At 36.6% G+C, this 26,410-nt stretch overlaps 1 protein-coding gene across 1 annotated transcript in view; it reads right to left on the bottom strand.

Moving 5' to 3' along the window:
- The window catches only part of LOC150104300 (uncharacterized), a 346,794-nt gene that overhangs the window by 53,431 nt on the left and 266,953 nt on the right, over positions 1–26,410 (bottom strand). Inside the window, exon 11 of the mRNA XM_090396282.1 lies at positions 6,091–6,727. Within this exon, the coding sequence (XP_090252408.1) occupies positions 6,091–6,727 (637 nt within the window). The remainder of the gene's footprint in view (positions 1–6,090; positions 6,728–26,410) is intronic.

Raw genomic sequence — 26,410 nt, 5'->3', positions numbered from 1 at the left:
ACCACTGCCTTTATCATCTCTAATTCCTTTTACAGCACTCTTTCCTCCATTTCTGAGTTTCTTAAACAAAAACATGAAAACCTAAAATATCCCGGCATTTACTGAATTTGGTGCAACTGCAATAAACCTTATTTTGGCCAGACAGAAGAAAAATCCATCGAATTACATCTTGAGGAACATAAAAGAGACATCACATACAACAAAACAAGAGCTAGTGCTCTGTCAAACCATGTCCTGAATTCTGCTGAGACTAATGAGAAAATCCTCATTCACCCAGTCTTATGGGACAAATCTGAAAATATCTTTCACTGTTATGATGAACTAGAAAGACGAATTGTGGAATCAAAAGAAATTGTCCTCAATCAAATACATTGTAACAACCTCAGTTATAATCTCTCAGACTGCCATTGGACTGTCGTCCAACTTTGGTGAATAATAAATAACCAATGTATAAGCTTTGCTACCAGAAGTGTAGATATTTAATGATCATTTTATTAGGGTAGGTCATCTTGGAAAATGTAAGCTTTATTACTAGAGGAATGGGGAGGATTGAAGATCCAGAAATGCATAAGGAGAATATGTTTTGAATACTGAGTACTCTGGAAGTCGATAAGGCACTAGAACTAGATGGGATTTCACTACATTTTAAGAGAATGCACTAAGGAGCTGACAGCTCCACTGACTTTGCTGTTCATTGAAAGTCTAGCTATGAGAAAGGTGTCTGAGGAATGGAAAGAAAGTAAATGGTACCATTGCATAAGGGTGGTGGAATAGATATATCAAACTATAGACCCCTTTATTTCTTCTGTAGTTGTTAAGATTTTGGCAAAATTAGTGAGTTATCATAGACAGAATTGAGCAAATGAGGGTAGTACCATTATCTTAGATATTATATGAGAGCGATTCTTGTTTCTTTATTATAAAAGACAATCTAATTATCCTTTATAATAAAGTAATAAAGTAGATGATGAGGGAAAGGCATATACTGCTTTTTTTTTCTTTTTTTTTTAAATTTTGCAAAGGCATTTGATTGATATCATGCCATATATAAGCTTATATCTAAGCTGCAGCATATGCACTTAGATATCTGGAGCTAGACTGAAAATTGGTTGGCTGATATCTAAGGTGTGCAGGTGTGTTTGGTTGGGGGGGGGGGGGGAAAGCAGTACCAAGGAAGAATAGATTTAAATATCGAGACATAGGTGAACAATCATCAACATCAGCAGCAGCAGCTATTGTCAATCTGCTGATGGATGAAAGCCTTTCGAAAATTACTCTAAAACTATCTGTCCTTGGCTCTCCTTTCCCATGTCACTCCTGCAAATCTGATGATATCATCAATCCAAAGTGATTTAGAGATCAGCATTGTAGTAACTGTTCCTCTCATGGAATCCAATCCAGTACTTCTTTTGTCCATTGTTTATGTTGTCTTCAAGCAATATGTCCAGCCCATTGCCACTTCAGATGTTTCGCTCTTCCTATGATGTCTGAGACTTTGTTTTGATTTCTTATTCATGTATTCCTTTTGTGATCCAGTCTTGTGATACCAAGCATACTGCTTTCCATACTAAATTGTGTGGTTCTTAATTTTTGAATTTCCTTTGCATTTAGTGTCCATGTTTCACAGCCATATGTCAATATAGGAAGAATACATTGATTAAAAACTTTTCTCTTCAGGCATAATGGTAGTTGGCTTTTGGATTGACTGTAATTTTCCAAATGCTTTCCATCCAAGCATAGTCATCTTAATTTTGTCCATGATGTTTTGTTCCATTAATATCTGTTGTACAAGGTATATGTATGTACTTGGGACAATAACAACAAATGGGCAATATAATGATAAAATTATAAATAACAGAATGACACATTAGGAAGGTCACAAATGGGATTCCACACGGCTCAGTGCTGGGACCTTTGCTATTTAATCTTCATGTTGCTGATATTAGTTTAATGCAATTTTTTGATCTATATCTATCTACAGATCTATAGATCAATCCAGTGGCATAGCTGGGGGGGGGGGGGCAGAGGGGAGGCACACTTTGAACCTTTTAGCAGTTAATTCTAAAATACAGTCTCAAGAACTCAGTTCCAAAAATTGTAATACTACTGCGAATTTTCCTCACAATTGCTGTAAGTGTTGCTAGTTGCAAGAGGAGTTTTTCTAAATAAAATTGATTAAGAATTACCTACTACAATAGCATTTTAGAATGTTGAAATTAAAGTTTTACTTCAAAAATAAACATAGTGTTTTAATTTATTTCCCTATACATCATTTTGACTTTTTCTAGTATTTTTGGTGTGTATGGAGAGGAGCAGCAAAAGCTCTAGCTACACCACTGGATCAATCTACAAATCTATCTAACAGATCTACAAATCTATAGTACATGTTTCAGTAAGGAAATGCCATACGTAGACATATTAATTAAAATTCTACTAATAAATAATATTTTATGTGAGTTAATTTCATTATTATAATTTTAATTAAATCTATAGTACATTTTTGTACCATGGGTGGGCTAAGGATTTTTTATTTCTATTTTTAGCAATTTCATATATACAAGGTGGCCCATAAGTCAAAAGGGGTTTAAACATTTAATAACTTTTATTTATTAATTATTTTTATTCCTTTGATGTTATCATGAAATACAGAGCCTTGAGGGGTTTTTTTTGTATTAGTTTCATCACGTCATTACATACAGTAGGAGTAAGAGTTCACCAACTCATTACTGACAAGGATGAAACAGCTAAAGAACTTCAATATTAAACATTTTCCTTCAAAATGACTATAATCAGCTTTATCATCACATGTGCTCTCTTCAGCTGACCCACAAGACACTTTGGCAATGAGACATCAAGTGTAATAGGAACTGAGAAAAAAATTTGGGAATCCTTGTAAATGGCATTAGATCCTAAACATCTAAATATAAACCCAAGTATCAACTTGTCAGAATAATTCATAGCCATTAATCCAAATGCATGCATGCGAATGCACACACACACACACACACACACGCACACACACACACATGTGCATGCTGAACAATGCAACAGACAATTAGAAATATTTTAAAACATCAGTTTCTTCTATAAATACATAGTGATTGTCAGCTTTGTTAGTTTTTACTGTTTGTCTACTGGTTTGTGTGCTTATACCTGAAGAAATCCTATATAATTAGAATGAAACATTATGTTATGAATTAAAATAATTGTTACTATCTTATTCCGGTGTTCTGCCTTATAAACTCTTACTTACATATTCATATACAGCAAATAAAGAAACCCTGCTCTAGAGACCAAACATGGAATTTTTCAAGCCACTTCAGGCCTCCAATAATAAGTGGGATGACGATCTCATACAAGGTGATATTCATCTTCCACCTAAAGATAATCATAAACAGTCATGCCCATGGTGGGATTCGAACCTGCAGTCTGTTGGTTGGAGAGTACCAACCACTCAACCAACCAGACCAGCAGGGATTTATCAATGGAAAGTTGCATGCTCTATTGGTGGGACTATACTAGTGGACTATGCAAGACTAAACTAAGCATATGCAAAATGCAGAATTTCGTGGATAGAAGATAAAGCATTTCTAAATAACTTAGGGAATTGAAACAACGTAGATCCGAATATAAATTAAATTATATTTTAATAGATATTTCTGATATTTCGGCAATGTCACATTGCCATTTTCTAAAGGAACTTACAAAAAGGCAGGTGCACACAAGGCAATAACAATACAGTAACTGAGAATGAAGATTTGAAGCTATCGTTCTCCTAGAAGTCCTGATGGTGCCCTCTGGAGGGCTAAGTAGGCGTTCTTGGCCGTTGGGCTGAAGGTCTGCTGATGTATGCCTCCCAAATTTGGGGCAGTCGCATACAACCAAATTTGTTGAGGTTTGGAGAGTTTCTTAGGGCAGAGGCTGATTCCATAAATAATCTTTCGAATTTATATTTGCTCCGGTGTATTATTTTTGCTTTCTTCCACCGTATTCTGTGGCGAGTATCCAGAGCATGGGCTGCAAGACCAGAATGGCTATACTTGTAAAACCGGATGTAGTCCTTGTGTTCAGAAATTCTGATATTCGCTGTCCTGCCTGTTTGGCCAAAGTACGACAGTTTACAACTGCAAGGGACCTGGTATACACCAGGTAGGTCTAGGAGAAGTGGTTGGTCTTTGGTAGAGCGGATAAGGGATGCCAATTTTCTGTAAGGCCTGTAACAGGAGGTGAGGTCATGTTTTTTTAGAATTTTGGTAATTTTTTCTGAGGTGCCTCGGATGTTAATCTTTTTTGTGGAGGGGAGGAGGAGGGGGGTTGTGGTTTGTAGGTTTTAATATTTTTTGGATTTTGGGGGGGGGGGGGTAGCCATTGGCTGAGAAAGTGTTGAGGATGTGATTTAGTTCAGTGTTAAGGGCTATGTCGTTAGAACAGATTAGTTTAGCCCTGTTGTATAGTGTTTTTACCACTCCATATTGTTGTGTGTGTGGGGGGGGGGATTGTTGGTGGATGTATCTGCCTGTATGGGTGGGTTTTCTGTGAACTGAGAAAACCAAAGTTCCATCAGGCTGGCAGGTGACTAGTGTGTCTAGGAAAGGGAGGCAGTTGTTTTCCTCTTTTTCCAGGGTGAACTTGATTCTGGCATGTTGGTTGTTTAAGTGTGTAAGGAAGGAGAGGAGTGTTTCAGAGCCATGTGGCCAAATAGCGAACACATCATCAACGTAGCGAAGCCATATGGTTGGTTTTTGTGGGGCAGAGGCTAAGGCTTTTTCCTCAAAGGTCTCCATAAAGAAATTGGCCAAGGGTGGTGAGAGTGGTGAGCCCATGGCTGTCCCCTCTATTTGTTTGTAGAATTTTCCTTGCCAAACGAAATAGCCTGAGTTCATTGTGAACTGAAATAGGGCTGAGATATCGGGGGAAAATTTAGCTTGGATTAGCTCTAAAGTTTCCTTGAGTGGGACATTTGTGAATAAGGAGGAGACGTCGAAGCTGACCATTATGTCAGTATGTTGGAGTGTAAGGTTTTCTATGCTGGCTTTGAAGTGGGCTGAGTTTTTTATGTGTGATGGTGTGTTGCCAGTATAGTGTGTGAGCTCTTTGGCCAAATGTTTAGCTAATTTGTATGTGGGGAAATCAATGCCATCCACTATGGGACGTAATGGCACATTTTCTTTATGTATTTTTGGGAGTCCGTAAATACGGGGGGGTATAGAGTTAAACGGTTTTAATCTGTTGGTAACTTCTACAGGCCAAGAAGTGACTCCCAAACTGTGGGGCGCGGCCCCCTTGGGGGACGTAGATTTTGTTGAGGGGGCCCGTGAAATAATGAAAACAAATTTAAAAGGTTTTAAGATTAAGATTTTTTTTATTTTAAAAGAAAAGTATTTAACTTTTATTATTTATTATTTCTTTTTTGTTATTTTTTATATTTTAATGGAAAAATTCACACAGCCTTTTTGTAAGTTCCTTTAGAAAATGGCAATGTGACATTGCCGAAATATCGGAAATATCTATTAAAATATAATTTAATTTATATTCGGATCTACGTTGTTTCAATTCCCTAAGTTATTTAGAAATGCATAACCAATGTATAAGCTTGTCTACGAGAAGATAAAGCAGTGATATGATTGAGACCTTTAAACCGTTGAGAGGAAGATCTTTTGTATAAGAAGGACAAAGGACACGCGGACATCCTTGGAAGCTGCAAATGAAATTGATAAGAGGACAAAAACTTGCACATTTTTGCAAGGAAGGCAGTTGAACCATGAAATTCATTGCCTGAGAGGGAGGTGAAAGTGTAGATGGTGAATGAGTTTAAGGAATGGTATGATAGACTGTGTTGTCTAAGATGGACCTCTCACAATGAGTGACTTGAGAAATCACTCATTGTAAAATTTCTCAAGTCACTAATCTTACTAATAAAACAGCATTCGGTCCACATTTTTCTTTTCAAAGGCATATATGTTTACATAAAGAAACTCATTAACTGAACATTAAGCAATATTCAAAATATCTGTCTGTAAAATAGTTTTCATTTCAGATCCTGCAAAGCGAAAATTTATTACTGTTATAATTTTCTTTCAATTTGTTTACCTGATTGGTGATGCGCAGACTGCACAGATAGGAATTCGGGAACCAGCAGTACCTTCAGGCTTCAGCTGACCACGACCTCGACGAGGAGCAGGACGGGAACCAGCACCTGCACGGACACCTGAGGGAGGAGACCCACCGGACCAGCCAGGTTTAGGTTCAGGAGTTGGATCAACAATAGGAGCACGAACAGGAGAAAACCCTGGGATTGCCACAAGTGAACTGGGTGCAGATGAGGGAGCAAAAGGAGGTGTAGGTGTAAAAGTAGGAGGTTTAAAAGCAGGTGGTACAAAAGATGATACCTGAGTAAGAGGTGTAGGTGGCTTAACAGGAACAGAAGTAATTGGCTCAGCAGGAGGCAAAGTTGGCTCAACAGGCTGGGACTGAAAAGGAGGAGTAGGCAGTTCAGGAAGCTGAAAAGGAGCAGGTGCTTGTGATGGTGGTTGCTGTGGTGTAGGTTCAAACATGGGAGTTGGTGCAGATGGAATAGGCTGAGAAGGAGCTGATTTTGCAACTAAAGGAGAGTAATTAACATGCTGAGTGCCAGGAGGAGGTCTGTATGTTGGAGCAGCAATATTGACATTAGATTCAATTACAGGTTCAGTTGTTTTAGGTGGAGGCCAAATAAACTTAGAAGCACCTTTAGAGAATTTTAGAGAGGAAATGGGCAAAGAGAAGAAAAACAGCCAAAAATTAATAAGTAAAAAAAAAAAAAAGCCAAATCATGCAAAGTAATTATAGAATTAAGCACCACGTGCATGTAGTACAATAGGCATATATTACTTGTTCAAAGTAAGAAATTATTTTGAAGCTTTATGATTTTTCAACATAAAAAGTACATAAAGTATTACTTTATACAGTTATCTAAAGAAGATAACGAAGAATTATATTATAACATAGATAACTCTCTCTCTCTCTTATTATGGCCAGACTTTCACAAACTCAAAACCCATTGCAGGAGTTTCACCCAAACTATTATTCGTACATTCATTCAAACTACAATTCATAGCTAAAATGAAGAATAGAAATATGCTCAGAAATAATTAAAAAAAGCATTTTGAAAAAGAAAATATCTGTTATGTAGAAATAAAGAAAAGACAATGATACGTTTATACAATATTTCATATGAATACAGAGCTTTCAAATATCAAACGGTCATTTTAAAATTAAAAGAGAAATTATTTATTCTGAAAATTACATGATGACAAACTAATTCTGACCCAGAGTGAGAAATAAAAAATAAAATGAGATAAAGTGAGATCAAGAAATAAAATATAAGAAGCCAAATTGTTTTGGTAGAGAAAATTATAATAATTTAAATATCATAGCTTATATGTGATGACAATACAAATATTCCATTCATTCACATTTTCTGTCCATCATGGATAAGGAAGGATTAAGTACAGAAAATATACCGTTAAACAGAAAGCAGAGAAAAAGGAAAGGAGAAGTTTTGCAACAGTGACCAGAAAAATTAAGTTAAATGTCATAGTGCACATTAATTATTACACATTACATTAATGTACTGAATACTGTTTCCAAATTTTAAAATTTAAATATAAAAATCAACTGGAAAAGTCATTTCAACAATGAGACTTGCAGACTGATCTGGTTTTCGGATTTTATCAAGCATGCAATATAAGTAATTATTAAAGGAAGAATCATAAGGTTTCATTTCAGCAATGTAAAATTACATAGGGGAAGTGGATACTAGATTCAATATTATTTCACAGCTGAATGCTTATAGAAACTATGAAAGTTTTGTAAGTTGACCTGAGAGCTTACAAGAATACAATCCTCAGCATTCCCGAGTTGCCTTAGGTACTGAATGAGAATTTTTACTCTCTTAAGGTTTCTGCCTGGTCTCTGAAGAGAATCAACCAGTTCAAAACCTCTGTCAGGCAAGTGAAACCTTTATCAAATGCACTAATAAAAGGTGAATATATGAATGCTTGGGCAGCAGTCATGTCTTTTAAGTAGTGCAAGCTAAGGGAACTTGGCTTGCACTACTTAAAATTGTATTAAAAATTGTACAAGAAAAATTCTTGTACTTAAAATTGTATGAGAATACAATCCTTGGGATGCCAAGGATTGTATTCTTGTAAGCTCTCAGGTCAATTTACGAAATTTTCATATTTTCTATAAACATTCGGTTTTGAAATAATGTTTGATCTAGTGTCCACTTTGAATATGTAATAATGCAATATAAGCTTTGGTTTAAGCACAGAACTGTATACAGACTGATGAAAACCTGGTTAACAATGTATCGCAAGCATCTAAAAGTGAAAAGAAATGTGCTAGGTTACAGACGTTTCATCTGAGTATATAGCAGAGCTGGTCTTCTAGTGTCATTGATGTGAAGCTATTTCAAAACTTGAAGCAAGCTGTGAAGTGTTCTTGTTGAAAGTAGGATAGTTCTTTAGCATTTCTGTAAATGCATTAAAATTCTTGTTAGAAAATGTAGTTATACATGTAAAGTACTTGGACCACTTATGAAATTTTGTGGTAAGTAGCAATTTTATGATCGAAATTCTTATTTTGCTGCTTTAATGAATCTGATATACTTCTGATATTCTTTTAGTCTGAATACAGGGTGTCTGAACAGACTAGTCATTCTGTATCTAAACTGAATAAGTTACAAGAACAAGAAACCTAGGAGATTTAAGAGAGAGAATTAAACTGATCTTTAGCAGAGCACATAAAAGAGGGTCAAATTCATATGTGGCATTGAGATTGCATTAGTTTTGCACTTTATTTTTTGAAAGTATCTTTGATATATAGGCAACAATGGACTTTTTATACTGTTTTAGAGATAATGCATTTGTTTTACGTCATCTCTAAAACTGTTGAGATAATGGTGGTTCAAGTGTTTGTTAACACTAACTCTCTTAAAGAAGATGTTAACAATATTAGTCACTATTATCAGACCTCCATGGAGCCAAAAAAACTTATTGCAAAAGGTTTCCACTGTAACAAACAAGATCTTCAAACCATACCTTAACTGATTCACTTTTCCTGCACTTGCCGTACTCTCAGTCAATGCATTCCACTCATATATCACTCTCCACACAAAAACATTTTCCTCATTCCCTTGCTCATATCTTTCTCTACAGCTTCTGTGGCTTCTTGTGCTAGCCCCTTCATCCCATGAAAAATCTCCGTGTCAGACTAATATCTCATGAGAAACACAGTAAACTTGATGTTATATTATACCACTGCATGTTTAGAGGGGATGTTCTAGGGAATTTACAACAGCTTCGATATGTTTAATTTAATATCATTAACCTCTATGTTAATGATACTGATAAAGTACTAAATGGGGACATACAGTTGTTTGCAGATGATGTAAAGTTGGGAAAAACTATAAAGAATAGAGTAGATTTGACTCTGCAAGAGGACTTGAACAGACTGAGTGAATAAGCAAGTGAGTGGGGCTAGAAGTTTAATGTGGCAAAATGCAAAGTATTAAAATTCTGGAAATGAAGACTGGATGCAGAGCAGACAGTTGGTGGAAGAGATCTAATGCATTGTTAAAATGGTGAGAATAGTGCAATGGATTATGGCAATGATGCAGAGAATACTAACATGTAGAAGTAAGGAGATTATCATTCCACTGTATAAGACCTTAATCAGGACACATATGGATCACTGGGCACAGATTTGGTCAGTGGGATTCAAAAGGATAGAGCGATACTGGAAAGAGTCCAGAGATGATTAACTATGATGGTTTCTGGAATGTTAAGTATGAGCATTTGCTCATACTTAACATTCGATAGGAAACTGTATCTAAATTATGTTCCTAATAGAACATAATTTAAATGCAATTTTCTATTGACTTATGTTCTTATATGTTCCTATTAACTTGTATGTTTTAAATTATGTTTAGAACATAAGCTTCTAAGGGCTATTGCCAGATTAATGTGGATTAAGTTTTTAATAAAATGGGGGAAAACATGAGGCCAAGATGTGTGTGTGCTTGCACATGATGAATTCTATCAGATGCACCAATTTGGTGTGTCAACACATCCATGCATTCATACAGAGTGTTAAAGAAAAATTGCAAGAATTTAAATCAGATTGGTGCAATGACTTTAAATTTAATTCTTTTTAGAATCTAGGAAATGATTGACACATGATCAGATGAAAAAAAAATATGTTTAATAAAACTGAACAAATCTAAATATGTGGTAAATATTTAAATTAATAACTATAAAACTAATTGTATCCAAGGCCATCTAAATAAAACTATTTTTGATATACCGTTTATTTGTAGAGGGTAAAATCATTATTTTACATATAAATTATCTTTCTACTAGAATGAACATGTTATTTTTGACAACAATCTTTTACAAAAATAAATAAATAAATAATAGTTGTTCATGAGTTCTTTATTAGGCCTTTTTTTTATCATAATGTAAACTCCTCTTTTTTCTCTCTTTAACTTCCATGGGACTATGAAGTATTTCCTCATTTACCATAAACATCTACACCTATTTGGGTATCCAGATTGTCACACTGAATGTAAATTATAAACAATACATTATATTCTTGACATGACATCGTTAGCATTCAAGAATGTGTAAGCAGAACTAATCTAAGGTGGTATGGTCAGTTAAACAGAATGGAAGAGGAAAGATTATAAAAACAGGTGTTTGTTACTAAGATAGCAGGAGGAAGATTCCAGGAAGCCCAAGATCTACTTGGGTTAATCAATTCAATCAGAAGAGCCCTAGAATACTAAAATATTAAAAATGACAATATTAGAGTAATGAGAAGTGATAGATTAATTGGAGGAAAATTATTGATAGGAGATTATTATTATTATTATTATTATTCAGGCCTCCATGGAGTCAAAAGACTCATCATGTGGAGGTCGTTTCTAAGAAACACAAGTCTATCAAGAGTCATCGAGGGAGCTCCCTCCTAGGAAACACACAATCTATCATACCACTCCTTAAACGCATTGACCGTTCTCGCTCTCACTACTCCATCAGGCAATGCATTCCACGGTTCGACCACCCTCCACGCAAAGAAACCATTCCTCACCCTCTTGCTCACAGTTTCCTTTCGTAACTTCCAGGAATGGTTGCTTGTCATGACTCCTCCTGCTGTTCAACCAAGCAAAAGAACTCCCCAGTGTCAACCCTGTAACCACCTCTCAACAGTTTAAAAGTCTCAATCATATCACCCCTCCTCCTTCTATCCACCAAACTCTGCAGTCCACACTCCCTCAACCAATCCTCATAGTACAGCCCTGAAACCATCTTTGTTATCTGCCTTTGTACCTTTGTACCTTTATACCCTTTCCACAGTTAATTTATCCCCTTCAAATCCTGGGAACCAAATCTGAGAACAATAGTCCAAGTGTGGTCTGATCAGTCTTATACAACGGAATGATAACCATTTTATCTCTGCAGGTCAGTGTTCTTCTCATTATTGCAGCAATTCTCTGTGTTACCTTCACTACCTTTGCAATATGTCCCCTAAATTTCAGGTTTCTATCAATCATCAACTCCAGATCGCTTGTCTCCCCTACTTGCTCCAATTTAACTCCTCCCATAGAGTATGCAGTGTCCCATCAATGTTTCCCAAACCTCAAGACCTTATATTTTGCTGCATTAAACCGAAACCTCCATTCATTTTCCCATCTATCTAGCTTATTCAAATCCTCTTGTAGGACTACCACATCTGCACTATTACTAATAACCCTTCCCAGCTTTGCATCATCCGCAAACAACTGAATGTCCCCTTGAAATCCACGGACAATGTCATTGATATAAAGGTTAAACAATATAGGTCCCAGTACTGAGCCCTATTTAACCCCACTTGTAAAATTCTGCCTCTTTGATATTGCTCCACCATACACAACTCTTTCATACCCATTGGACAGCCAATCCTGAATCCAGTTGACCCATGTGCTGCAACTTGAATATCAGCTTATCATGTGGCACCCTGTCAAATGCCTTTGCATTTTCTAGGAAAATGGCAGTATATGCCTTTCCCTCAACTAATGCTCTTGTAACTTTATTATAAAAGGCTAGCATATTGCTAAAACAAGAGTGTCCCTTCACAAATCCATGTTGAATCTCACAGATAATATTACCCTCATGTATCGAATGCTGTATACGGTCCCTCACTACTTTCTCCAAGATCATACTAACTACTGATGATACACAAATTGGCCTATAATTACACACTTCCAGTCTGTTACCACCCTTATTATGCAATGGCACTATCTTACCTTCCTTCCATTCCATGGGCACCTTCCCCGCAGCCAGACTTTCATTGAAAAACCAAGTCAAATTCACTGTCTGTGCTAGGGAACTGAAAAGTTCTCTCAAAACTTGTGGTGAAATAGCATCCAGTCCCACAGCTTTACTGACATCAAGAGTACTCAGTATTTGGAACACACTCTCCTCCTGCACCTCTAAAACTCGAACCTGCCCCATCCCTCTAGTATTCAAATTGACTCCCTCCTCCAGGATGAAATACTCCAATAAAGTGTTCATTGAACAATTCCCCATTGTCCTCTGCATCAGTCACTCTATTCCAATTTTTATCCCACAATGTCATTCTTTCACAATCATTTCTCCTCCTACTGGCCACATAACTAAAAAATTCCCTAGGATTTTCCTTGGATCTAAGGGCCAATCTTTTCTCATATTCCAGTTTCACCTTCCTTACCATACTAGTCACTCTCCTGGCCTGAGTCTTATATTCTTCATGCATCTTCTCTTCACCTATCATCTTATATCTCTTCTATAGCCTCTTTTTTGTATGCAGCTCCTGTTTAATATTGTTTGTCATCCACTTTACTCAAAATTGTGTCCTCTTCTTCACTTGTGGAATACAGCTTACCATTGCTGCTAACAAATATTCCTTCACAATTTTCCAAGCACTAATGATATAGGCCTTCCAATTCCTCCATCCACAAAACTTTTTAATTATAATTTAATTTTAATTTTATTTTTAAATTTAATAAAGATTATTATTATTATTATTTCCCAAGACTCATCTGGGAGGTCCTTTTATGACACACACATCTCATCATACCATGTCTTAAACACACTCAAACTCCTTGCAGTCACCACACTCTCATGCAAGGCAGTCCAATCATTCACAACTCTGCATGAAAAAAACCTGCCGCTCACTCCCCCTACTCACACCCTCTTTATACAGTTTCCAGGGATGACCTCTGGTTCTCCCCTGATCTCCCATTATTCTCTGTAGAACTTCTCCACCATTGATCTTATAACAACCCCTTACCAACTTGTAGGTCTCTATCATATCTCCCCTTTTCCTTCTCTCCGCCAGACTCTGCAAATTACATCTTCTCAGTCTTTCCTGATACTCAACATTCCAGAGGTCAGAAACTACCTTAGTCAGTTGCCTCCTTTGGACCCTTTCCAACATCTCTTCATCCTTCTGAAAACCCGGTGACCAAATCTGGGCACAATAGTCCATGTGTGGCCTAATCAAAAGCCTTATACAATGGAACAAGAATTTCCCTACTTCTACACGTCAGTGTCCTCTGCATCATTCCCAGAAGTCTTTGTGTTGTCTTCACAATTTTGGCGATGTGTCCCCTAAATTTTAGATCCTTATCCACTATCACCCCCAGTTCTCTTATTTCCTCTACCTCCAACAATATATTCTCACCAAGCATACCTTCTGCATCCCATCTTTGTTTTCCAAATTTTAAAACCTTACATTTTGCAACATTGAACTCACATTTCCATTTGCTTGCCCAATCACTCAATTTATTCAAGTCTTGCAAGGCCACAACATCTTCACTACTCTTTATGGTTCGTCCCAACTTTGCATCATCTGCGAACAACTGAATGTTATCTCCATCCAAATCTTCGCCAATATCATTAATATACAAGTCAAATAGTAATGGCCCTAAAACAGACCCGTGAGGCACTCCACTAGTGACTTTCCTTTTCGAGGATATCGCACCCCCATACACAACTTGTTGATACTTATCAGATAGCCAGTCTCCAATCCAACCCCATCTGCTCTAGTTTGACTGTCAACTTATCATGAGGTACTCTATCAAAAGCCTTTGTGAAATCCAAGTATATTACTGTGTATCCTTCTCCTGTGTCCAAGGAAGCAGTCACTTTATTGTAATAAGTAAGTAGATTACTAAAACATGACCTCCCTTTAGCAAATCCATGCTGTCCATCAAAAATTATACCATTGTTGTCAACCCAACTCTGGATCCTAGTTCTCACAAGCTTCTCCAACAACTTAACCACAACACCTGACACAGAGATAGGCCTATAGTTTGATGCTAGAGTTCGATCACCTCCTTTATGAAGTGGCACAATCTTGCCCTCCTTCCACTCTTTAGGAACTTGACCAAGTGCAAGACTCGTACGAAAAAAATATGTCAAGGCAGGTGTCAACTCTCTGGCACATTCCTTCAGAATACGCGGTGATATATTATCTAGTCCCACAGCCTTATTAACATCTAGTTTACTCAACTCTCCATACACCTTTTGCTCACTTACAGTCAGTCTCTCCTTTACATCATCTGCTTTTCTCAATCTCTCTCTCTCTATGAAGTCAGTTCACAAGATTGAAAGACCTTTATGAATTGCTCATTAAGTATCTCCACCACACATTCTGCAACAGCTGTCTTTATACCATTTCCTCCAATCAATGTCATCCTTCCATAATCATTCTTTCTTTTGCTGGCTACATATTGAAAGAACTCCCTAGGATTCTTTTTGGCTTCATTAGCTAACTGCTGCTCATACCTCTCTTTAGCTACTCTCACCAACCAAGTCACCCTCCTTGCCTGGTCTTTGTAGACCTCATGAAATTGGTTACTTCCACTTCTCTTATGCTGCTTACACAATGCCCTTTTTCTCTGTATCGCATGCTTAATCTCTTTATTCATCCATCTCACACCTACCTTATTTAACCTTCTTACCCTTGGAATACATTTAGACATTGGATCTACTAAATAGTTTTTGAAAATCCCCCAAGCTGCATTGATCTCTTTAGCTAACTCCTCATTCCATGCTACACCCGCAAGCTGTCTTCTGAGCTCTTCATAATCACCTCCCACCCCCCCTTGTAGTTCCACATATACCCTTTTTTTGCCGGGGTCCTTGCACTGCTGGCAACCACCCAGGTAATCACTTCATGGTCACTTTCACCAATTGGTGGATGATTTGACACCTCATTTATAATTACATCCTCTGATGAGATGACCAAATCCAAGACAGACCCTTAATCCTCATGTGCCCTCTGCTGTCATAGTATTCACGAGGGTACATATCAGGAAGTTGATGATTATATTCTTGTTTGTCCTATTCCTAAATGTAAAAACCTTTCCTTCTCCACCAGACTAAATAACTTACCTTCAGCTGTAAAGTTCTTATAAAAGTTCCCTATATCTTAGAATTTAGTGCACATCTTTCCAAATGCAGGACCGATGTCTTTGTAACTCTGCCACATAGAAGCACTTATACAATTAGGACAATAATTTTTTTTTTTATATATACATCAACCCCACACATGATAGGTCTCAAAATCTACAACTTGACTCTGTCATGTTTGGGCAAATGAACAGAGAAAAGAAAGGAATTTGTTAATGCGTTTCTTGAAGAGTTGAGGTTGTATTTTGTTGGGGAAAATGGTACAGGAAAAATGTCCAAAGGACAGAGGTATATGGAATGAAGGAAGAGGATGAGAAGCTTGTTCAGAGAATTGGGAGGCGAACCATATAATTGGCCAGCAGCTGCCCTCTGTTTGTACTGAATAGAGAAAAGTGGAGAATATTGGTGATAAGTTCAGTAGAGCAAATATGACTGGAAATGTCTACTGAAAAAGCATAATGAAAAATTAGAGTATATTTGAGAAAGTGATTTGGGGAGAAGTGAGAAAAATGGAAAAGGGTCATCTATTAAACAAACAGCCCTTTTCTGGATACAATCAAACATTTTGAGCGTGGTTTTTAGTTCAAAATCCCAGATGCAAGAATAATGTTCTAAGACTGGGCAGATTTGAGATTTATAGAGTATTAAGTGTTGAACAGAAGAGATGTTTGGGTGGGGAGGAGGGGATATGTTTTTTTTTTTTTTTTTTTTTTTTTAAGACTGAGGTGGCTATGGGTATGATGTGTTTATGTCACAATAGGCTAGATGCGAAATGTGAATCCAATCCAAAAAGAAAGAGAGAGAGAGAGAGAGAGAGAGAGAGAGAGAGAGAGAGCTGATCATGGTTAAGCAAAATATTATCAAAAGTGAGAAAGAGTGAAACATGTTTTTTTTAAACAATAAATTACATAATAACCACAGTAATTAACGTTAATGAAATGAAAGTACAGATATTTCATACTGAAAATAACAATACGTCATCAGTGTGTAGAAATATGCAAATCAAAGAAACAGGATGTTGAAAGTTTATTTTTCACTAGGTTAGACTACAATAAATTTAGTTTAATCCTTTATCCCAGTGAGAGCAAACAAAGTTTGCACCTGAAAACATCTTCAGGACTGAATATAGTGTTGTACTATCTTACCTGGGTAAGTAGTACACCAGGCAACTCGTAGCAAAGGTGGAGCAAAGTACTCGTAGCAAAGTACAACACTATATTCAGTCCTGAAGATATTTTCAGGTGCAAACTTTGTTTGCTCTCACTGGGATAAAGGATTAAACTAAATTTATTATATTATTAACAAAGAAACAGGAATACAAGTTACATACAGCAGATGATGGTTACATAAAATAAGAATCTCCAAACTTTTGGGAGTGAGAGACAATCATTCCAATTCAGAATTAGCTAATGTAAAAGGGCTTCGCAACTTTCTTTGAAAAGGAGCTCATATTTAAACCTGATTCTATGGAGAAGATGAGCTTCATCTTCCGACACTAAACACTGGATACTGTGTTTAGTTTCAATACTATGTTGTGCCAGACCAGACTTTTGAGGTTTCATGTATTCGATATAATATTGATGTTCATTAATTCTTTTTTTCCACAGAATGGCCTGTGGAAAAAATACTAATGATAGAGGTGATAGTTTGTCTTTTGTAGATGGCAACAGATGAGAAATTTTGTTGATAGGAAAATATGTGGAAATGAGATGATACTTCTTCAAAATTCTGTCAATCAGTTCAGAGATGCCAGAAATATAAGGGATTGGAACCCTGCAGTCTGTTGAAGAATCCTGAGGTGTTGGAACATAGGAGTCAATTATCTGCTGGATTTCATTAGGGTTGTAACCATTAAATTCAAAACGTTATCAAATTATCAAAACGTTAATGAGAAGTTCTTGTTGTAAGCTTGAGGGAGAGGAGAACACATTATGTGCTCTATTAATTAAAGATTTATTATATTAAGTCTTTATCACCATAACAATCAAGACTTGATAACAAGTCTTGATTGTTATCAAGTCTTGATTGTTATGGTGTTATCAAGACATGATAACACCAATTTTTTGAGAGGTGTGATGAGCAGACGTCTGATGAATGCATATGCCAGTCAAGGTAGGTTTTTGATAAACACTTGTTGATAAATTACCGGAGGCTGTGCACATAAGAAGGATGTCCTAGAATGGTAAACCAGCCATTTCTTTTTCCATAATTAAATCCATCAGATAACTGACTGCTATGCTCCAACACTTCAACAGACCGCAGGCTTCCAATCCCTTTTATTTCTGGCATCTCTGGCAGAACTTTGAAGAGGTATCATCTCATTCCCACATATTTTCCTATCAACAAATTGCCACCTCTATCATTAGCAGGCATTAACTAGATACCTTGTGAATGTAATCTAACATACTTTGGGCAGACAGGCCATTCTGCAGAAAAAAGAATTAATGAACATCAATATTATATCGAATACACGAAGCCTCAAAAGCCTGGTCTGGCACAACATAGTATTGACACTAAACAGAGTATCCAGTGGGATGAAGCATGTCTTCTCCATATAAGCAGGTTTAAATATGAAGGGCTTTTCAAAGAAAGTTATGAAGCCCTTTTACATTGGCCAAATCTGAATCAGAACAATTGTCTCTCTCTCCCAAAAGTTTCGGAGATTCATATTTTATGTAACCATCAAAAATAGTTTTTAATAATATTATTTATTAATATTAATTTCTAGCACGTGGCAACAGTTTTTAATTGGTAAACCACCAGCTGCTGTATGTACCTTGTATTCCCGTTTCTTTGATTTGGATGTTTCTATGCACTGATGATGTACTGTTATTTTCGGTACAAAATATCTGTACTTTCATTTCATTAAAGTTAATTATTGTGGTTATCGTGTAATTTATTATTTATAGTCATGCCACAGGTACCTTTAAAGATTATGTTTTTTCTTTGGGAAATAAAACAGGATTGCATTTTGATGCATTAAAATTCACTAAATTATCTTCACACCCACTTGAGAATGGCAAGAAGATGATTTTAAAGCACTGGTCACAGAAGATCTTAAACTTAAGTAATCCAAGTATTACAAGTTTTTGTAAATGAAGAAGAGGAATAGGATGTACTCTCATTGCAACGCTAAGAATAAGAATGGGCAGCAATGAGAGCAGATCTTTGATTTAGAGAGAAGAAAGAATGTAGGTGAAAGCAAAGAGCCTTTGGGAACTCATGCTGATGGAAAAATCAGATGAGAAGAACCTCCACCATGACACATAGTAAACAACATGAATAAAAAATGACTGACCAAATAAAACATATATAATCATCATCATAATCAAATTCCTGATATATATACCATTAAGGGATGTACAGGATATGATAGTACTACATAAAAAATTTACATCATTACTAACTTCCTATCTACAATTTTTCTTCAAATCAGTCTGTTACCTGTCAAGACGCCAATATTATCAGATCTTATATTTCTGTCTTCTAAGGCACTTTTTACTGTATCAATCCACCTATATCTTGGTCTTCCTCCGGGTCTTTTTTCTACCCATCTGGCAGAGAAGACTTGTTTTGCTAATCTCTCCTCTCCCATTCTGTTTAAGTGACCATGCCACCTGAGATTCACGTCAGGTTCTTTCCAAATATCCTTGTTTTTAATATGATACTGCCATTGATGCCATCCGTTCATTCCCCTAATCTCTCAGGACTCTCATATCTGCGGTCTCTAGTCTTTGGTCAAGTGTTTTACTTCTTACCCAGCTCTCAGATCCATAAGTTTAAATTGGTTTGAACACTGTCTTGTATACAACTAATTTAGTGTTTTGGCTAATTTCTCTCTTATTCTATACAAATTTATTCAGTTGACTTCCTACCATACCAGCTTTGCTGATTCTGTTGTCTATTTCCATATTTAATTTTCATTCTTCACTAAAAATCGTACCTAAGTAGCTGAAATATTTTACTTGTTCTATAGGTTTTCCATTCACAATGCAGTTGATATTTTCAATATTTCTGCCTATTTTCATTGTCGTCGTCTTGTTATTGCTGACCTTCATACCAAATCCATTACAACAGTTATTCAATTTAGTCAGGGAATCTTGCAGACTTGTAGTGGATTTATTTAGAAGTATAACATCATCTGTATAAAGAAAAGAGCTGAGATTAACATCTCCAATTTTGATATCAGGTTTAATACCACTTTCCTTCATAATGTGATCCATATAAGATAATGAATAACAGAGCAGATAATGTATCCTGGTGTCATCCTTGTCTGACACCAGATTAACATGAAACCATCTTCCTGTACTTCCTTCAATTCTAACTGCTGACTTACAACTCAAATAAAGACTAAGTATTGCTTGATATAATGCCCCATTGACACCATATAACTGTAGCATTTTGAATAACTTCTCTCTTGGCAACTTGTCATATGCCTTTTCCAAAACTTAAATACAGATCTTTGTTATATTCCCATGATTTCTCAACTATCTGTCGTAAAGTGAAAATCTGATCCTGACAGCCTCTATTTGGCCTGAATCCAGCTTGTTCTTCATCAAGCCTCTCTTCAACAATCCTTCTCAATCGTTTCTCAAGTATACTCGCATATATCTTACCAGGAACACTCAGTAATGAAATACCTCTGTAATTCTCACATTCAGTTTTATTTCCCTTTTTATATAGGGTACTATGAGAGTTCTACTCCAATCATCTGAAATCATCCCTCTGTCCAGGTCTTCTGAACTATGCAGTGCAGCCACTGTAAGACTTTTATATCTCCATACTTGAGCATTTCTGGTTGAATATCATCTACTGCCCACTGCCTTTCCACATTTCAGGTTTTTGATGGCTTTTTCTACTTCAAGTATGGATATGTATTCCTGACTGCATGCCTGGTCAGTGTTTTTTACCACTGTGCTGTCATTACTGCTTGTTTCATTTAGCAATTTTTCAAAGTAATTACTCCATACTTCAAAGATATCTTTTTCTCCTGTTCTCATGTCACCTTTATCATCTCTAATTCCTTTTACAGCACTCTATCCTCCATTTCTGAGCTTCTTCAACGAATCTTGCCCCCTTCTTGATAATTATTTTCTCTTCTTACCAAAGTCCTCCCATGACTTTTGTTCAGCTAGTTTTATACAGTGTTTAGCTTTCTTACATTTGTCTCTGTATTCTCTAAGAGCACAAGCTGACTTATTTGCCTGGAAATTTTGATATGCTTTCTTCTTTTCCTTCATTGCCTCTTTAACTTCCTGTGTTCACCATATAGTTTTGATTTTTCTATCCTTGCAGACAACCTCACCACATGCCTCTCTGGCTGAATCAATCAGTGTTTTCTTCAAGGCTTGCCACTGAATCTCCAAGGTTTGGTTCCTGTTCTCAAACTCTTTCATTTTTTCTTGAATAATATTTGTGTATTTTAGCCTACAGTTCATATCTGAGAGCTGCTCAATTTTATTCGCTTTAAAACTTTCTTATATGTTATTCTTTTCAATATGAAATTCAATTTTATCCTGCTCAAGACTAAGGTATTGATCACTTCCAATTTCAAATCCTCTGTACACTCTGGTGTCCTGCACTAGGGAGAAAACATCACTATCAACAATAACATTGTCAGTGAGACTTTTCTTATTCCTTGCTTCTTCTCTCCATGTGAATTTGTACACATTTTTATGTTGGAACATTGTGTTAGTAACCAGTCCATGTCCTAAGGAGAAATCCAACAGGTATTATTATCTTTGTTCTTTTCTCCAAATTTTCCCAAAATATTTTTGTATCTCTGACAATCATTTCCTACCCTGCTATTTAGATCCCCAACAAGGACCAAATTTTCCTTTTTCATCATGTCAGTTGCTTTTTCTAAAGCCTCAAAAAATTCCTCCATTTCTACCTTAGTAGAACATTCTGTGGGACCATAGGCACAAATGTCTCATTGTCCAGTTCCCCATTCTCATATTTGCCTTCTCTACTAAATTCACTACTCTACTTAAGACTGCCTGCCATTCAAGAAGATTAGCCTCATATTTAGTGTTGAATACTATGTCTACTCCTTCTTTTACTTGATTGTCATTGCCTGAATATATCATTTTGTATTTATTGCTCAGAAAGATCTCACCAGTTTTTGTCTTTTTTGTTTCAGTCACCCCTATTATGTCGATCTGGTACTTATCTAATTCCTCAGCTAGCTCCATTTTTTTGCCATTTAGGCTTCTTATGTTGATAGTACCGATCTTGAACTCTGGTGATGTTGAGTTGGGGTGGGTTTTAGAATTTGTTCCAGTAGCTGACTTTTCACTGTTCACCCTGGTTCCCTAGCAAAAACAATGGGGGCCTTGTTTAACTGGTGACATCCCAGCCGGCATTAAATTCTATCATGTTGTACCATCATTTTATATTGTGGTTTAAGCCAATAAGAATACAGTTTGGTCGGCTAAATCCCAAATTGCCAGCCCATCCTCATCTGTTCAGTATCCAGGTATATACATAACAGGGTACACCATGAGAAGGTGAGGATTGGACATTAGGTCAGAAGTCCTGGTCAGTTCTCCACATTCTTTTAAAGGCTATGTAGAGGTTCTCCTCTCAGTTATATAGCTCACCCTTTTAGTCAAGATGATGAGGGTTATCTGGTATTCTGCTAGGATGATGGACTGTGTATGGTGAACATAATGGTGAATACCTTGGAATCCCTGCATGCAAATGAATGCAATGTGTTTACAAGAAATTTTTAGACAAAGCAAACAAGGGGATGCAAGGTTTTGCATTCCTTGTAGCAGAAGAAATTGTGCAAGATGTAGTTGGCAGTTCAGGTGGATAGCAATTGACGTTCCGTTAAAAACATTAAGTCTGATTTTGATGATTGTAGGTGGTAGTGCACATTGTATATTATTGCTGAGGCTGCAGTTGATAGACTTGATATAAAATCCTTTTTAGTAAGTAACTAAAACATAATAATTTTATTGATTGGGTTTTTTGTTGCTGAATTTCTTTGTCTGGATATGTGTGATCCATACATGAATGATATTTCAATAAGGAATTGTATTGGAGAGGGAGAGAATTAAATAGTTCGGCATGCAATGAGAAACACATGCAAACATGTTGCCTACACAGAGAGAACCCAGTACCCCTATGTGTTCTAGATAATCCCCTTACACACCAACATCATAACTGGATTACCTCCAAGCAAGAACTGACAGAGTTAGTGGCAGCAAGGTATATTACTAGCAGATCAGAAAATCTCTAGATTTGTTTCTAGTTCAGTTCCCAGGAACTATAGCAGCCAGACTGCAAAACCATTTTATTGCTCTATCCTTAAATAGATTCCTACAGTGTATTTGGCATGTCCATGAAGGGTATCATCATTCATGAACCAGACAAACCAGAGCCCTTCCTCTGAAAACCAAACATGGAAGTAAGCCACTTAGTCTCTAAAATCAACATGGTGATATTTCATTAGGTGAGGAAAGACCACATTACTATTACTGTTACAAAAAATTACACGAGTAGGATGTTTCAGATTCTACATCTGTAACATTTTTTTTTATTTAAGCTCTAGTTCCAAAGATAATACACTAATTCACAATAAACAATATAGATAAGTGATCATCTGATATTCTTTAATGACTAAATTTCTGACAGCCTTGAAGTATATCAGATGAAGACTGATCTGATATATCATCATCATCAAATTCCTGCATGTACCCTCAAGGGGTGTAGAGGATATGATAGTACTACATGAAAAAAATTACATCATTATTAATTTCCTATCTACAATTTTCCTCCAAATCAGTCTGTTACTTGTCAACACTCCAATATTATCAGATCTTATATTTCTATCGTCTAAAGCACTTTGTACCATATCAATCCACCTATATCTTGGTCTTCCTCTCGGTCGTTTTCCTGCCAACCTGGCAGAGAACACTTGTTTTGCTAATCTTTCCTCGCCCATTCTGTTTAAGTGACCATACCACCTGAGATTAGCTCTGCTAATGCATTCCTGGATGCTGACAATGTCAAGTTCTTTCCTAATATCCTCGTTTTTAATATGATACTGCCATTGATGCCATCTGTTCACACCTATAATCTTTCTCAGGACTCTCATATCTGAAGTCTCTAGTCTTTGGTCAAGTGTTTTACTTCTGACCCAGCTCTCAGATCCATAAGTTAAAACTGGTTTGAACACTGTCTTGTATACAGCTAATTTAGTGTTCTGACTAATTTCTCTCTTATTCCATATGAATTTATTCAATTGACTTCTCACCATACCAGCTTTGCTGATTCTGTTGTCTATTTCTATATTTAATTTACCATCTTCAGTAAAAATCGTGCCTAAATAGCTGAAATGTTTTACTTGTTCCACAGGTTCTCCATTCACAACACAGTTGATATTTTCAATGATTCTGCCTATTTTCATTGTCTTTGTCTTTTTATTGCTGACCTTCATACCATATCTATTACAAGAGCTATTCAATTTAGTCAGAGAATCTTGCAGACTTGTAGCGGATTTATTTAGAAGTATACCATCGTCTGCATAAAGCAAAGAGCAGACATTAACATCTCCAATTTTGATATCATGTTTAATACCACTTTCTTTCACAATGTGATCCATATAGATAATGAATAACAGAGGGGATAATGTACATCCTTGTCTCACACCAGATTTAACATTAAACCATCTTCCTGTACTTCCTTCAATTCTAACTGCTGACTTACAACTCAAATAAAGACTAAGTATTGCTTGATATAATGTCCCATTGACACCATATAACTGCAGCGAATTGAATAGCTTCTCTCTTGGGACCTTGTCATATGCCTTTTCCAGATCAACAAAACTTAAATACAGATCTTTGTTATATTCCCATGCTTTCTCGACTATTTGTCGTAAAGTGAAGATCTGATCCTGACAGCCTCTATTTGGCCTGAATCCAGCTTGTTCTTCACCAAGTTTTTCTTCCACAATTTTTCTCAACCGTTTCTCAAGTATACTTGCATAGATCTTGCCAGGAACACTCAGCAGGGAAATACCTCTGTAATTCTCACATGCAGTTTTATTTCCCTTTTTATATATGGGTACTATGAGAGCTCTACTCCAATCATCGGGAATTTGTCCCTCTGCCCAGGCTTTCTGAACTATGCAGTGCAGCCACTGTAAGACTCTTATACCACCATACTTCAGCATTTCTGGTCGAATATCATCTACTCCTGCTGCCTTTCCACATTTCAAGCCTTGGATAGCTTTTTCTACTTCAAGTATGGATATGTATTCCTGACTGCATGCCTGGTCAGTGTTTTTTACCACTGTGCTGTCATCACTGCTTGTTTCATTTAGCAGTTTATCAAAGTAATTACTCCATACTTCAAGGATATCTTTTTCTCCCGTTTTCATGTCACCTTTATCATCTCTAATTCCTTTTATAGCACTCTTTCCTCCATTCTTAAGCTTCTTCAACAACCTCCAGAATATTTTGCCACCTTCTTGATATTTATTTTCTATATTCTTGCCAAAGTCCTCCCATGACTTTTGTTTAGCTAGTTTTACACAGTGTTTAGCATTCTTGCATTTGTCTCTATATTCTCTAAGAGCACAAGCTGACTTATTTGACAGGAACTTTGGTATGCTTTCTTCTTTTCCTTCACTGCCTCTTTAACCTCCTGTGTCCACCAGGGAGTTCTAATTTTTTTATCCTTACAAACAACCTCACCACATGCCTCTCTGGCAGAATCAATCAATGTTTTCTTCAGAGTTTGCCACTGAATCTCCAAGGTTTGATTCCTGTTCTCAAACTCTTTCATTTTTCCTTCAATAATCTTTGTGTATTTTAGTCTACAGCTCACATCTGAGAGCTGCTCAACTTTTATTCGCTTTAAAACTTTCTTATATGTTATTCTTTTCAATATGAAATTCAATTTTATCCTGCTCAAGACTAAATAGTGATCACTTCCGATTTCAAATCCTCTGTACACTCTGGTGTCCTGCACCAGGGAGAAAACATCACTATCAACAATAACATAGTCAATGAGACTTTTCTTATTCCTAGCCTCTGCTCTCCATGTGAATTTGTGCACATTTTTATGTTGGAACATGGTGTTAGCAATAACCAGTCCATGTCCTGAGCAGAAATCCAACAGATATTTGCCATTATTATTAGCTTTGCTCTTTTCTCCAAATTTTCCCAGAATATTTTTGTATGTCTCACAATCATTTCCTTCTCTGCTATTTAGATCCCCAACAAGGACCAACTTTTCATTTTTCATTGTGTCAGTTGCTTTTTCTAAAGCCTCAAAAAATTCCTCCATTTCTACCTTAGTAGAACCTTCTGTGGGACCATAGGCACAAATAAGTCTCATTGTCCAGTTCCCCATTCTCATATTTGCCCACATTACTCTACTTGAGACTGACTGCCATTCAAGAAGATTAGCCTCGTATTTTGTGTTGAATACTATGGCTACTCCTTCTTTTCCTTGATTGTCATTGCCTGAATATAACATTTTGTATTTATTGCTCAGAAAGATCTCACCAGTTTTGGTCTTTTTTGTTTCAGTCACCCCTATTATGTCGATCTGGTACTTATCTAATTCCTCAGCTAGCTCCATTTCTTTGCCATTCAGGCTTCTTACATTGATAGTACCGATCTTTAACTCTGGTGATGTTGAGTTGGGGTTTATATTCAGATTTGTTCCAGTAGCTGACTTTTCGCTGTTCACCCTGGTTCCCTGGCGAAAACAACGGGGGCCTTGTTTAACCGGATGACACCCCAGCCGGCATGAAATTTTGTCATGTTGTACCATCATTCTATATTTTGGTTTAACCAATAAGAATACAATTTGGTCGGCTAAATTCCAAATTGCCAGCCCATCCTCGTCCGTTCAGTATCCAAGTAGATACCCAACAGGGTACACCACGAGAAGGTGAGGATTGGACATTAGGT

The sequence above is a fragment of the Typopeltis vanoorti genome, chromosome 8 (genome assembly GCF_054136105.1).
Source record: "Typopeltis vanoorti isolate ZY-2024b chromosome 8, IOZ_Tvanoo_1.0, whole genome shotgun sequence".
Classification (NCBI taxonomy): Eukaryota; Metazoa; Arthropoda; class Arachnida; order Uropygi; family Thelyphonidae; genus Typopeltis; species Typopeltis vanoorti.
Note: the sequence above shows the minus strand (reverse complement) of the source record. Positions and strands in the feature narration are given on the sequence as shown.